Genomic DNA, 13,984 nt, shown 5'->3' with positions numbered 1-13,984 from the left:
AATTCCACTAGTAAAGATGAACTTGTCTGAAAACATGCCTAAGGTTTTTGGACTGCACTACATCACTTGAATTTTGAGTGCTGCTTTCATTTTTTTGTTTCATCAACTGTTATTCTGCTTAGGTGCTGCTGCTAACCATAACTTGCAATTTTTTCTGGATTCAAATATTGCTTCCACATGGCTGGTGCAATGAGCCTTTCTTTCCCCCTCCTCATTGTAAACATCATAGATTACACTTTTGAAGGGATGAGGTATCAGTCTTGTTTGGGACAAGTTGTTTAGTTGATGCTCCTGTAGATTTTCCCTATGATTTTCATCCCATATGACAGTTTGCTTTCTGCTCTAAATGATCATGTTAGAATTGTTCGTCTTCCCTTTACATGCTAGAGGTAGGTTGAATTAAGTTGTGGATAACAGAGTTGCTAAAATCATGGGCAGTGGTGACTAAGGTCCTTGAATAAATTGTGCTAACTTATTCCTCTTCTTGTGAATGGCTAGCCATTATAAATATTCTAAGGGATTCACGGGAATCCTGTAAAAAAATCTGTTAATAATATATTTCCTTATTGTGTGTTAGTACATTATATGTTATTACTACTACTACTAATAGAATAAACCTAATTAGTAAGTTAGTTATGAGATATATCAAGAAGGGGACAGATAGAAGGCAGTAGGTTCTAGATAAAGTGTTTTAGACCCAATATGTTTGGGCATACATACATTGTCACTGAATGTTAAGTCTGAATAGTCTTTTTACTGATAAAATAAAGAAAAAAAATACATTATTTAGGAGAAGCTCTAGAACGTGAGTCAGCCACCATATTCTGCAAGACCCTATACTGGTTCCCCGTATTTGTAGGTCAGCTAGAGAGACCTCCAGAGTACAGTCTGTAAATTCTTAGATTGCATCACTGGATTCCTCTATTACAGGAAATGCTACCAGCTTGAAGTTTGAGAATCAAACCATTCAAGCACACCAAATGGAAATTAATCCTAAGGAAAGGGTGAATTATGTGAAATACTCTGAAGAATTATTACTGGAAATTGTGACACCCCAAAATGACATGTGAAACCAGAATGACCTTCCAAAGAAAAGTGAGAGGGCATGGAAAATCTTACTTGGAATCTCACTTGGAAAGATAATGTTCCCAGGTTGTGATCAAAAAAACCCATAATGTATTAGTAATAGTAATAATGTTCTTGCAGTATCTTTATTGCATTTTTTTTTCACTTTAATGTATTAACCAACATTAAATGTGTTTTCACATTTCAGGGGATCTTTGGCTTTGTAACAGGTGTTATATAGCTTTTCTGGTTTGGGGCATTTACAAAATAAGGTGTTGCACACTGTGAAATCGTAATCAGAATTGTAACTAATTGATGTGATAGGCTAGCAGGTTAGGCAGAGAGACCAGACCATTGCAAGAAAAAATGACCTGGATGGAAAATGTGTTTCTGCTAGCAAGAATCTCTTGCATTTGAGAAATATGAAAGTATGGGAAAGGAAATATTTTCAAGTTGTTTTTTTCTAATGTGGTTAATCAACATTAACTACAGTATTATAGCTACAGTGAGCGAAAGCAGCCACTCTGAAGGTTCACCAAGTTCCTTCCTAGGAATTTTTGATGTTAATATTCCTTTACTTAGTACTTTATTATTAGTGTGTCAATTTGTTTTGCCATGACCCAAATGTTGAAAGCCCTGTTAAGACTGTTAGGCAAGATTTCAGCCTGTATTAGTGGTCTCCTCTATTGCAGGTAGCTTTCAGGATAGGACAAATATAGATGCCATGAATCTGGACTTGTGGGTAAATCCAGTAGTAATGGTGTATTCTGTAATCATACCTAAAAAATAAAACCACCATTCAATTGCAGCTAATTTCATATGGGTTTTTTGGCATTTTTCAGGAACTTCATGGGACTTTTGGATAAGTAACACACATTTATGTAACTAATTTATGGAGTAGAATCTGTTGTTTTCATTTAGGAATGAGGGAGGTTTCCACAGGAACCTGTTTAAACCTAATCTTTCCTTCATCCTATCTCAAGTTTCTGGATAGGTTTCATTATGTTAAATACCAAAAGTTACTCTGCTAGCTGGTTTATTAGTAGACCATCTAAATTTTTCAGTGGTTTCTTTTTTAAATCCTTAAGTCTTCACTGGTCTGTTACATCAAATAGCTTTATTTCATATTATGGTTCTTACTCATAGTCTTTTGTGGTCTGTCTTGCTGGCAGTGTTATATAATATCTCCAAATTTTAGTAGTTTTTCCTTATTCATACAGGATAGGGATGACCATCATCAGGACAGGTCATTACAGCTAGCTCAGTAGTTCTAGAGGTTTCTTAGATAACCTAACATATTTCAGCAAAGCTACATACTAGCATTAAAGGCAGGGTACTCAAGTCACCTACTTAGGTATCTGCCTTGTGTCAGAGACATTCGGAACAATGGTTTTCAAATGCTCTCCCATTATTTTACCCATCTTCTAGGCTAAAAACTGGTTTCACGGTACTTGAGGAGAAGGAGGGGGTGGGGAAAAGAGAGGCAAGGTAAAACTTGGTAATTTGACAATATTTTTTTTTATATTTACCTTTGTTCCGTAATAGCATCAAGTGGAAGAAACTGTTGCCTCTTCAATGGATATTTACTGCATTGAGACTCTTTGAAGTGAGTAGTTCATCTAGCAGATCAAGCTGATTCTGAGTAAATCACACTTTTTCCTGTGTTCATCCATTCAGTCATTCACTGCTGAGGTATCAGACCAAGACAATAAGAAACTGAACAGCATTAAGCATATATTCAAGGATAATGTTAATTAATGTAAGTTTTCTGTTGTTACAGGTATTTCATTATTTTACGTAGTGTTAAATGCTAGCACAAAGAAAGGTGGCAGCAAAAAAAACTTGTGTTGTTCTCACAAGTATTGCAAAAGTGACCAAACTATAAATTTCTGTTTCAGTGACCATAAGATTTTGCAAATGTGTAAAAGCTTTATAAGCCCCTTTGAAAATACTTCACACAGAGCCTAAATGTAAGATACTTGAAAATTTCAAGTCCAACTTGTTCTAGTTCATATGCTGATAACACTCACCACTGGTATGAGTAGATAAGTGCTCTAAAAAAGAAAGAAAAATACTGTGCTTAGAACTATGTCAGCCTGCAATAGAAGGTCTCTGCAACTTGAATCTTAACAATGCAGATCATGAATCTCAGATTTTGAAAACACTAACTGTATGCAAAACCTTCAGATTTTCAGTAGAACACAGCTGTTTCCAAGAAGTTCTTTTCCATGACAGGTAGTCGAAACCTCCTTAACAATATGATGATTATATATTTCTTTTACATTAACTGGTATTTCTTATTTTGCATTATTCCTTAATAGAAAGTCTCACAGTTAATGAGAAAACTGCAGAAAACCTTTCAGCAAACATAATCCAGGAACTAGTTTTAAGTATCTCTGGTTATTTTAAGAATTACTAGAAGTCACAGTGCCTCTTAATTACTTTTGTTTGAAAATACTGTAGTTGTTGAAAAGCAATAGTTCTAACAGTGAAAACTTGTGAGCTTTTTAATTTAAGAAACTGTATTTCATTTTCTTTTTAAAAGTTATGTCAGTACAGAAGCTGGACTGGTATATGGAAATAAGTAATTTTAATTTTTTCCACAGGAAGAGACAGCAGCAAAGTAACTCAACTGGAACACATAGTTGTTTAAATCAATTTATACTGACTTTGCTATTAGTATCCAAGTTCATTTTTATACAGAGCACAGGACACTGTTGTTTCAAGAGAAACTTGCAAATACTAGCAGTTAAGCTACCTGAAATTTTCTGCAGTTTGGGGTTTTTTTTTCCAAAAAGAGTATTAATGTTTATTCAGAGATCTGTAATTAAAATATGTACAACTTCACGTGTGTTCTCACTTACTTGGCTTGGTTTTTACATATACTGTTAGTCAAAAGTTACCTGTAGGTGCTTTATAGTGTATGTGATTTGAAAAGTCAAAATTTTTAGTGGTTAAGAATTAAGAACATGGGGTTCACATGAAAATATTTTCTCTAAGGGTATATAATTGTTATTAGTATTTTTATGATCACGGTACTTTTCTAGTTTAGACAACTATTTTCTTACCTAATGACTGACATAAATACGAAACTCCTTTCCTGCGGTAACAAGAAGCTGTTAGTATGACTGGACGATGATGAAAACAGAAGTACAAGAATTACAGAAATAAATGGAGACAGATAGGGTAAGTTTATTGAAAGGCTTTTAATCTTAAGTTTCACGTATTAGGTTTTGAAATATACAGCTCTCTTCACAGCATAATGAATAGAATCAACTTTTTTGTTAATACTTTAATGTGGTGGTTTAGAATTTTACATCTGTCTCAGGCTTGCATTTTGGTCATTTGGTCTTCAAGGCTTTGCAGTGAAGCCACTGGCAAAACAGCAGTATTCTCAGGGTTTGCTGCAGGCCGGCTCAGCTATGGAAGACTTGAAGACTTAACGTAGAATGTATTTTATGTTGAAAATTTAAAATATATCTATTCAATAGCCATACATTTTTACTACAGTCAGAATTTACATCAGTAAAGTACTAGTGGCTTTGGGACACTTTTACTAAAACACAGTGAGAATATGCTTTTTTTAAAAGAAGCTGCTTTTGTTCAGCTTGAGTTGCCTGGTACAGTATAAGAGTTGAGAACTTACTGAATTTTAGGGAGAAGATAAGCAGTTTTTCATCTCACTTAGAACAGATAAATTCACTAGGATCCTGGGGGTTTTATTAGGTTCTTGTTATGGCTGAATCTATCCATGGGAACGTAACTGTGCTTTGCAGAAGAGGCTTGTCTGCCAGCAGCAGTGCCAGTGAAGCTTAATGCAAGTTGCCTGTTCTTCTAAGAGAATAGTGTTAGATTCTGGTAAGCTCTGGTGGTGAATAAGAATAGAATATAAATAAAAATATGTACAGTAACTTTAGATTATTTAATATGATTCTTCAAAATTAACCCATTCCTGCTATAACTTGAGACTGACTTTGCATAGTAAGGGGTCCTCAGATTAATTGCTAAAATGACACAACAATAAATGGAGATGCAAAAGTACAAATTTTTACTAAGAATATAGACAAATGGAAGAGTATAAGTCACATTTTCAAGTAGCTTAACTTCTTTGGGAAACACGCAGTATTAAAACTGCATGAAAAATGATGTATAGCTAACTTTTGGCAAGTATGACAGCACATCAAGTGAGAAAAATACCTTTTGGGACATGTGAAAAGAGAAACATTTATTTGTATAAGGAACTAATTTGTGCAGTTTCAAATTTAGACTTGGAAGTGGAAGATTTCTCCTTACTAAAATAATTTGGGTGATAATGAAAAGACAAATAGATTGATTATAAGGTCACAGACAAAACTCAAACCTGAATTCAGAAAGGCACATGGACTGCAGCAATGAGCTGAAAATACAGTATAGAGTAAGATTACAGCAGGAACTCTCTTCTTAAGAAATATTTTGAAAGAGGGATATAAGCATTCAGCCATTCTCTAGATACAGTCTTCCTTATGGTCAGAAAGTGAGGCACACTGCACTTCATGATGCCAACAGAGGAAGTAGTTAATGAAAATATGGCCACTTCAATGGCATTTTCAAGTATACCTTGTCTAATTGTATTTTAACCATACAAACTAAAGCAGCAAATACAAATCACATTTTCCTTCTTTGAAGCACAGGAGAGGTATGATTGTTTGCTATTTATTTAGAATTCCCAGTCTGTATCATCTTGATTTGCAGTAATACATCCAAGTTCAGTCCCAACTGCTGTTGAGGGCAGTGCCAAGAACTCTGATCTGTTATTTTGAATAGGAGGTGGTAATAGAGACAGTAGTGAATTCTGCGTTTGTTCTTTTATCTAGAAAGAAGAAAAGTTAAAACAGGGCTGCACATAAAAGTCTACATAACGTTGCATCTGACTTAATTAAAAGCATGTGAAATCAGAGCCACGTTCTTGCATGTGACAATATTGAAAATAACAGGATGAGGGGTTTGGCTTTCCTCACTCTAGAGTAAGTTGGATTAGTCTTTCAAGATCAATTACATTAGCTATGCAGTTCTTCTGCTTTAAATTAGAATATTAACCATTATTTTTATTAGTTAGGCTGACTTCAGTTAAACAGACTTTATCAAAGGGGAAGTGGATTACTCTACCAATACCATTTTGTTTTAAAAAAAAAAAAAAAAAAGTAGTCTGAAGCAGATATGCTGTTACAGGATGTTTTTTGGCTCCAGCTAACTTAATTATTTTGTAATCGAACTCTAATAATTTGTGGCTTATTTAGGTTATATCTGTGTCACTTAACAAAATGTAGTAAACTCACCTGTTTGAAGAACGTATGCGAAAGCAAACTGCTTGCTGATGGCCTGGATCATAAAATGAACAGTATAATTATATTTTGGAAAGTAAAATACTGCTTTTGGAAGATGAGCCAGACTGACAAATTAATTTAAGCCCCGTGGTTTTTCATTCACAGGACAAATATGAAGCATAAGAAAAGCAGCACAGAATTCCTACAGTCTATGCCTCAATTTGTAGTGAAAGCACTACTGAAGAAATCTATTTTTAAAGGCTTTTTCACTTTTCTGTTTTAACAAGGAATTTAATGCCTCATTCAGAAGAGAGACAGTACTGAAAACATATACTTCAGATTTCTGTTTTTTTTCTTGGAAAAAGTGCATGTTTAAAAATTAACTTTACTTGTTACAAAGTATATTCATATTACAAGAAATTCAGGGGTCAAACAACTTTAGAAGCATGGTTCCCTTATCAGGCAAGGTAATTCTTAAATTACAAAACCAAAGGTAAATGTAGTGTTTTACACAGTACTTCTGGTTTGAAATTCTGACCTTAACAGTATTCAACTAATTGCTGTATCCTAAATTGTGGGCTATACTTGGCCTTAGACTGAAGTGACAGAAAATTAGTTTTCACCAGAAGGTTACCTTTTCTCAGGGTCCTGTTGCAAGCAAAGTTCTACCAAGTTGTGGAAAGCAGGTGAAAACGTTTTGGAAAAGGGAATTTGTAGTCTTTCACTGGTCATTGTGCGTGTCATGCTCTCACCAATTCCAGAATCAACACCTGATCGGGAATTCTTCATCCTGGATTCCCCACGGGGAAAGGTATTTATATCCCAAGGACAGTATGTGGGACCTTTCAGCTTTTGCAGCAGCATCTAGTAGAAAGGAATAGCAGTGTAAGAGTTCAACACCTATCCAGACCAAGCTGTGAAACTCCAGGAATGGAAGGATTATTTGGTCTAGAAAGAAGCATGCATATCAAAAAGCAGCCCCCATTTCAGCAGTAATAGCATTGGTTTCTCTGAGTAAAACAAAAAACACTGAGAGTGTTTTGAAGTAGAAATAGAGTTTAGCATCATACCTGAGTGCGAGGCATATCTTGAAATGGAACATGTCCGTTGGCTAATTCACATGCTGTAATTCCCACACTGTAAATATCAGACTTCATGTTATACCCAGACAAATCCTGTAAGAGAAAGAAAACTCTACTGGATCACGGATGCCATTGAGCAGTGCCAACAAAAATACGAGTGTCTGTAGTCTACACAGGATTGAGGCAATTAAATTGTGAAGCCTCAGGCTTTGTTCAGAAATCTGATGACTATACCGAAAACAAATTTTAGGATCTGCAGTAGTTTCCAGGAAGGTCAGGTAAAGAGACTTAATACAGCAGCACCTTACCAACAGCTTTAAAACCAGTTCTCTTTAGGAGAATTACAAATTCAGTACATCTATGTCTTTTAAAAAGTTGCAGTTCAACAGCTTCCATTGCACTTGTACAACCAGACTTAAGTTAGAAGTTGAGTACTTCCAGTAACTTTGAACAGGAAAAATGAAGTATGATTTATACTAACCTGTCTCAGTAGTTCAGGACTCAGCCAAGGAAGCACAGATGTACTAAACTGGGGGAAATCATATACCACCTTTGACTTTTGTCCATTGTTAACTAAACTATAGAGGTTGTTCAAGCCAGAGAGAGAAACCAGCCCATCCCCTGAAATCAGAATGTGGCTAGCTTTAATATTCCTGTAACATAAAGTAGTAAATTTTAGTTATAAGAATTACTCTAAGCACTACTAGAGTAGAAAAGCATTCATATTTCATTAACTGATAGTAAGACATTAGCGTGCAGTTCTATTTAGCCAATTACTTTCATGAAAGTTCTTCACTCTTCACTTCACACTTTTAATACAGCCCCAAGAAAGAGGAGAGATGATCAGCAAGAAAAAACTGCCAGAAATTGGAGAGGGGCCCTCCTTCCCTGCAAAGGGTATAAAGTAAGGAAGCCCTTTCTGCAACTCTGATTCTCTCCTGCTTCAAAGAGACAAAGACAGATGTATAATCCCTGTAACAACTGGCTTCAAACAATATATGAATACTGTTCTTGTTAAGCTTCTACAAACTTGGTTCTGCTGTATTATTGAAGAAAAAATTCTTCTACACTGTCTGACATAAGAAGGTATGTAGAAAAAGGAAGGATGCAACACTTAAGCTGAAAAAGAGTTTTGAAGTGAAACTAAATTCTTAAGAAACTGGATGCTGTAATCTGATTCTTACCTATTGACATTCTCCTACCTGTGAATATAGCCATTCTGGTGCATGTAATTTAATCCTCTGATTGCACCAAACAGAATGTTCCCTATTAAAGCTTCACTCATTCCTTCAGGAAAGTAAGTCTTCAGCAGGTGTCTAGCTGAACCTGGAAGTGAAAAAAAACCTAGCTAAGCCTAACAAATCTTGCTAAATTACCTGTCTATGCTTGCTTCATTGTATACATTAATCAAGAACGGTATTCTCATCTTTATATTGACTATGGTACATCAAGAACAGTTACATGGATGCAACCGATGCATCCATCACGCAAAGGTCACACTCAAGTCATGCTTCTGTTAACTCAAAGTCTATGCAAAGCCTGTATTCAATCCAGACAAGTTTTCTGTTGGCAAAATTCAAAGTTGTATAAAGTCAAATACATCTCCCAGTTATCATTTCTCACATGGTGGATGTTAGGACTAAGTACAATTTAATGCAGTTCAAATACCAGTCTTCACTGAAGATTATGTACAGACGACTTCTCTAAACAAATGGTTTGGGAAAGTTTGTTTTTTCTACAAGACAGGAGATGCTTAAAGAAAAACCTCTCATGGACCATGTGGTCCAAATTGTATCAGCCCTTTATCCTATTCCAAAATTGCAGTTAACAGTTCTTACCATAGGCCATGAATGGGGAGATAACCCAAAGCCAACTACCAGCTGTAAACACTGTCCAAAGCGTCATTACGTTGGGATGCTGGAAAAAGTGGGATAAAACCACCTCATTCTATGGAATTAAATGAAAGTGGATGTGTTAACCACAAGACAGCAGTCTTACTAAGAGCATTTAATCAGTAGAAAGAACTCTTCCCTATGTGCATTTATACATAGTGGCAGGTAATGTGTACAGCCTGCAATAGAATTGTAAATAACTTGCCTATAATTGCATTTGTCTGAAGTAGATCTAGTTTGCTCGTAGTCCGAAGTTTTGATGTTAAATACATACTACAGAACATGTTTCAAACAAAAAGTTGTACAATTACATAAGTATTTAAAACACTCATCAACAGTTTTCTTCAGAAAGCAACTCTCAAATTTACACATGCTTTGTGTTTATATTCTACTCCTTTGGAGGAAAAACTTGACTGAAATGACCCAGTACAAACACAAAGGCTACCTCTGTTTAGTAACCTTATATGTATTCATCACTATCTTCATCAGACTTGTGCAGAAATGCTGTTGCTTTACCTGTAAGGCTTTCAAATGCTCTTCAGAGCAATTTTCTAGGTCTGTGATCCTTACAGCAACTTGCATGCCTGTAGGCGTATGCCGTGCAAGGTAGACTGAAGTTAAGTTGTTGAACCTCCTACCTGAAACCAGAAGTGGCTACCTTAACATTGGAGAATATAATAATCCACCACATGATTTCCTTCATATTTAGAGATAATTTTACAGTTCTACAATTGCAATTGATAGCAGCATGACCTTTTCTTTAAGAATGCCAAGCACTTAAGTAGTTGCAGCAAAATATATCCAGGAAATTAGTCAAAGCATGGCTCTGCTGTTTTTAGAACAACTAGAAGTCTTTAAACATTTGCCAGTATCAATTACACATCTAAATGAACAACACTTTTAGCATGCATATTCACATAAACATATGCATGCACAGTAGGATTCAGGGCAGCCATCCTTAGAACAATCAAGTCAGCCAAGTGACAAGACATGATGTTACTTAATGCTGCATTTATTGTCCAGATACCACAGATTTAGAAAACTGACATGCACAAACATCAAGAGAAAAATTCAGGTAATTGTTGATTTGTCTTGTATCTTAAAATAAGTGATTACAGAAACATGAGCGATGTTCTGCACTTTTCTCAACTAAGGAGACACAAGGATAGTTCTAGTCAGCTGATAATACATTTTCTAAACTTAGTATTTACTGCAGTTAGCAATAACCTATTGACAGCATGCATCTGCAGGAACAAGAAATATTTTAAGGTACACTTATGTTACCTATTTCCAGCTGGAGTTCATAGTGAGAGACATTAGAAGAGCAAAATACCATTTCATTCCTTCCTGCAGATGGGGGAATCCAGGCTAGATCAGAATCAGCCTAAGAGTGAGGAAGAACAGTTCTCAAAATGACTATATAATTTTTAAACATTTACTTATTTAAAATTAACACAGAAATATCATTAATTAGAATGCTAAGATCAGGTACTGAAGTCAGAACATTCAAGCTGGTGCTTTTACCATTACACTGGGAGTTTTATGAGCTACTGGGGTTCTTTTTTGTGTGTCTCTGTGTGTTTTGTTTTTAAACTGGTACAAGATTAAGATTAACACTTAGTTACCTATAGTCTTCTTCCAAAGTGGAAGCCCCAAAGTACTCTGGTTATTTTGCTGTTAACATTTTAAGAAGTACCCCCAATGAGATTATTTTTAATATGTACCAGCTTCGTATTTAACATTGCCAGCTAATGTTTCTATTTTCTCCTCACCAGGCATTCATGGACGCTGCTCTGAGATAGCTCTTCTGGTCTGATTGATTCAACTGGCGTACGCAGAATACAGGAACAGTCCTTGAGAACAGAAACAAGTGAATGTTAGTGGAGTTGCTGCCATTTATGACGCATGGCAGTGGGAAAACATCAAAAGTAGCCCCTGTAAGCAGGAGTTCAGAAAGTTTTCTGCTACAAGTCAGTCAAGCAAGAGGTTAGAGCATAGAGCACATACATGGCAGACTTGGAGAGAAGAGATACTCAATAGTCTCCTTCACTGATAGTTCATACACCAAAGTTTAAACATCTCAGCACTGTGGAAATCCCCTCAAGCAAGACATTTCACCAGAACTTTTTCACATTAAGGTATGACTGGGTAACAAGGTACAACTGCCAAAGATTTTTAAATACAAACTTACCAAACAAGACATGGAACCGCTTTAGGTCAGGGGAAAAGTCATATACACCCATTTATCCTAGAAAATTAAAGTAGCAATGTAAGATTGTACATAAACCTGTGATAAATATAAGTCTCTTTAATCACAACTGTGAGGCATTCCTCTTGGTTAACACACACACACACACACACAAAAACCCAGAACTACAGCTCTGGGAAAGCCTGCTTCTGTTGAGCCTTTAAGCAGCATATGGATTTAAAACTCCATACTGAGGATATGCAATATACATTCCGACTCAAGTTTTCATTTTTGATTCATGGGTTTAGAGATCTTATTACTATTTCTGAACAAACAATTTAATTGCAAGTTAACCGCCTAAGTGCAGAAAGTAAAAATGAACAGATTCATCAATCCCTGTCAGTTTGTAGGAAAAGAGTTGTCTGTTGTTTTAAAGGAGCACAGCTGTGCTAGTCAGATCTCGGCTCAGCTGTGTGCAGCTGAACTAGCTCACAAAAAAAGCAAGCCAGAAGCAATTGCACTTTACATTTCACAAGTGAGAGAGGAAATACTCTTGTAAGGGATTTGAGTGTTAAAAAAAAAAAAGAGGGGAGCCAACTCAGATAATTTTCACTTTACTTAGGCTACAGAATAAGCATTCAAACTCCCTTATAGATCAGAGTAGCCACTCTGAAACTCCTCCAGCAGACTTACTTTACGTCTGATGCTTTGAAAGCTTAGGCAGTGAAGAGACAGAGATGACTATGTCTAATAAGCATATCAAAACTTCTGAAGTGTAGAGTCGGACTAGCTAATTTATTTTAGCTACAAGCAAGTCTTCTACCGTGATGAATCCTGCTTGGTGGCTGCCGTAGTCAGCTACAGGAGGTAGTTCTATGTTAATATGTAATTATTGCTTGCAAGTTAACTTTAAAAAGGTGAATTACTATATCAGAAACTGATCATTTTGTTTATCAAGGGGCTAAGCTTGATTATTTCCTGCATTTAAATCATGTATGCTGTTTAATCAAGGCAACTCTCTTAAAAAGCTAACAAGCTCCCACCACCCCATCCACTGCCAAATATCCAAGCCACTCCTAATCCTTAATATTTTTACCCTGAAAATCTGCTCGAAGTAAAGAAATAGACAAAAGGAGATACTTAGTAGGTACTGGGCACCTTCAGAGCATCAGAGCTTTACTTACGCAACTTTACTGAGAAATTCTGTAGCAGAGTAGGAAAAAAAACCCACAAAACAGGTGCTTCAAGATACTGGCCAGCACTGTAATGGCTACAGCATCCTTCTCCTACCTGGAAAGAAGATACCTCATTCCATTATACAAGATTACTTATTCTGTTGCTTTGAATATGAAACCACAAAAGCTAAGCTGAAGAATAAAGTCTTAATAACTATGATACACTAAAGTCAAATAATTGTAGAATTTGTTCAAAGGGGTATAGCCAGCCAACAGAAACGTCCATGATCTACATTTGTTCAAATAATATTACACAAATGTAAGATTTTTATTTTTCTTATGTAGTTTAACATCGTTTCCATTTTCAATACGGTTTTGGATCATGTCCCTACATAGACCCTTTCCCTGTTTCCACATTTTTCTTTCTGTATTGCAGGCTTGTTTTTGTACTGTGGATAGTGACAGCATTGCACAGCTGAACGGAGACATTCATCCCAGTTTGGCCAAAACTCCAGATGCAGCGAGCAACGCAGGGGAGGAAGAAAAGCAGAAAAACGTGCCTGTGAGGCGGGGGAGCGCGGAGGCTCTGGAGCCCAAAGCCCAGGTACTGCGAGCGCACGTTACTCTGGTTCCGCTGAGGCGGCGCCGCCGCTCCTACCTCAGCGTCCGGAGTGACTCGGGCGGCTCTCGATCGTCTGTCTCCAGTTAAACGATCCGCCCGTGACAAAAGTAGCGGAATGTGAGAAAACGACGCCCCGCAGGCTCTCCCTGGAGAGCTGCTCACTTGCTCCGTTAAACTCGTACCTTGCCTCCCCCGCGGCGCCCCCGCCTCCTCCCGCACCAGGCGGCGGTTTAACGGCGCCCCCGCCTCCCTCCGGCCCCCCGCGGCGGCCGGGACAGGGCTGCGCCCCTGCCAGCGCGGCGGCCCCGGCGCTGCTCCTCACGGCCGCCTCCCGAGCTCGGCGTGCGCCGCTACCCCCTTCCCCGGCCCGCCCGGCTTCCCCCGCAGCGGGGCTGAGGGCGCGGCCGGCCCGGAGCCCTGGCGTCCCCGGCGCAGCCGGGAAGCCCCGCAGGGCGGCAGCGCCCGCTCCTACCCGCCGCCGCCGCCGCCTGAGGTCAGGGTCTGGGACCGGCGCGACCGCCGAGCCGAGCCGCCCGCCCGGAACCCCGCCCCGCTCCGCTCTCAGCCCCTGCGGCTCCGCAGGGGGTGGCGGGGGCCGCCCGCAGCAGGCGGCCCGGCGCATTGTGGGGCTTGTCGTTTGCGCCGGCGGCCCCTCTG

The 13,984-nt window shown here is 38.0% G+C and overlaps 1 protein-coding gene across 7 annotated transcripts; it reads right to left on the bottom strand.

Moving 5' to 3' along the window:
• Positions 1–5,090: 5,090 nt before the first annotated feature.
• STRADB (STE20 related adaptor beta) lies at positions 5,091–13,935 on the bottom strand. 7 transcript variants are annotated; one of them, XM_075028151.1, is made up of 13 exons: positions 13,800–13,935; positions 12,715–12,820; positions 11,534–11,590; positions 11,115–11,195; positions 10,627–10,726; positions 9,859–9,980; positions 9,289–9,397; positions 8,653–8,776; positions 7,932–8,103; positions 7,439–7,543; positions 7,003–7,232; positions 6,381–6,423; positions 5,091–5,914 (listed from the first exon to the last, which is right to left on the bottom strand). In XM_075028151.1, exons 3-13 carry the CDS (start codon positions 11,543–11,545, stop codon positions 5,762–5,764), a joined length of 1,251 nt encoding a protein of 416 aa, XP_074884252.1. In that variant the 5' UTR covers positions 11,546–11,590; positions 12,715–12,820; positions 13,800–13,935; the 3' UTR covers positions 5,091–5,761. The 7 variants fall into 7 exon arrangements, with proteins under 7 accessions (XP_074884252.1, XP_074884258.1, XP_074884254.1 ...); XM_075028157.1 differs by having other exon boundaries at positions 9,289–9,367; XM_075028153.1 differs by lacking the exon at positions 12,715–12,820 and having other exon boundaries at positions 11,534–11,591; positions 13,804–13,879.
• Between the last annotated feature and the right edge of the window lie 49 nt (positions 13,936–13,984).

Source organism: Buteo buteo, chromosome 5 (genome assembly GCF_964188355.1).
Source record: "Buteo buteo chromosome 5, bButBut1.hap1.1, whole genome shotgun sequence".
Taxonomy (NCBI): Eukaryota; Metazoa; Chordata; class Aves; order Accipitriformes; family Accipitridae; genus Buteo; species Buteo buteo.
The sequence above is the reverse complement of the archived record's forward strand: the minus strand, read 5'-3'. Positions and strand labels throughout refer to the sequence as shown.

Bases quoted from the DNA above. Each gene is read 5' to 3' on its own strand.
- STRADB (XM_075028151.1), bottom strand. The intron at 7,544-7,931 runs GTTAGTATAAAT...TTTCTCTTACAG, and splicing joins GTCCTGAACTACTGAGACAG to GATTTGTCTGGGTATAACAT. The intron at 5,915-6,380 runs GTGAGTTTACTA...TCTTCTTTCTAG, and splicing joins CGCATACGTTCTTCAAACAG to ATAAAAGAACAAACGCAGAA.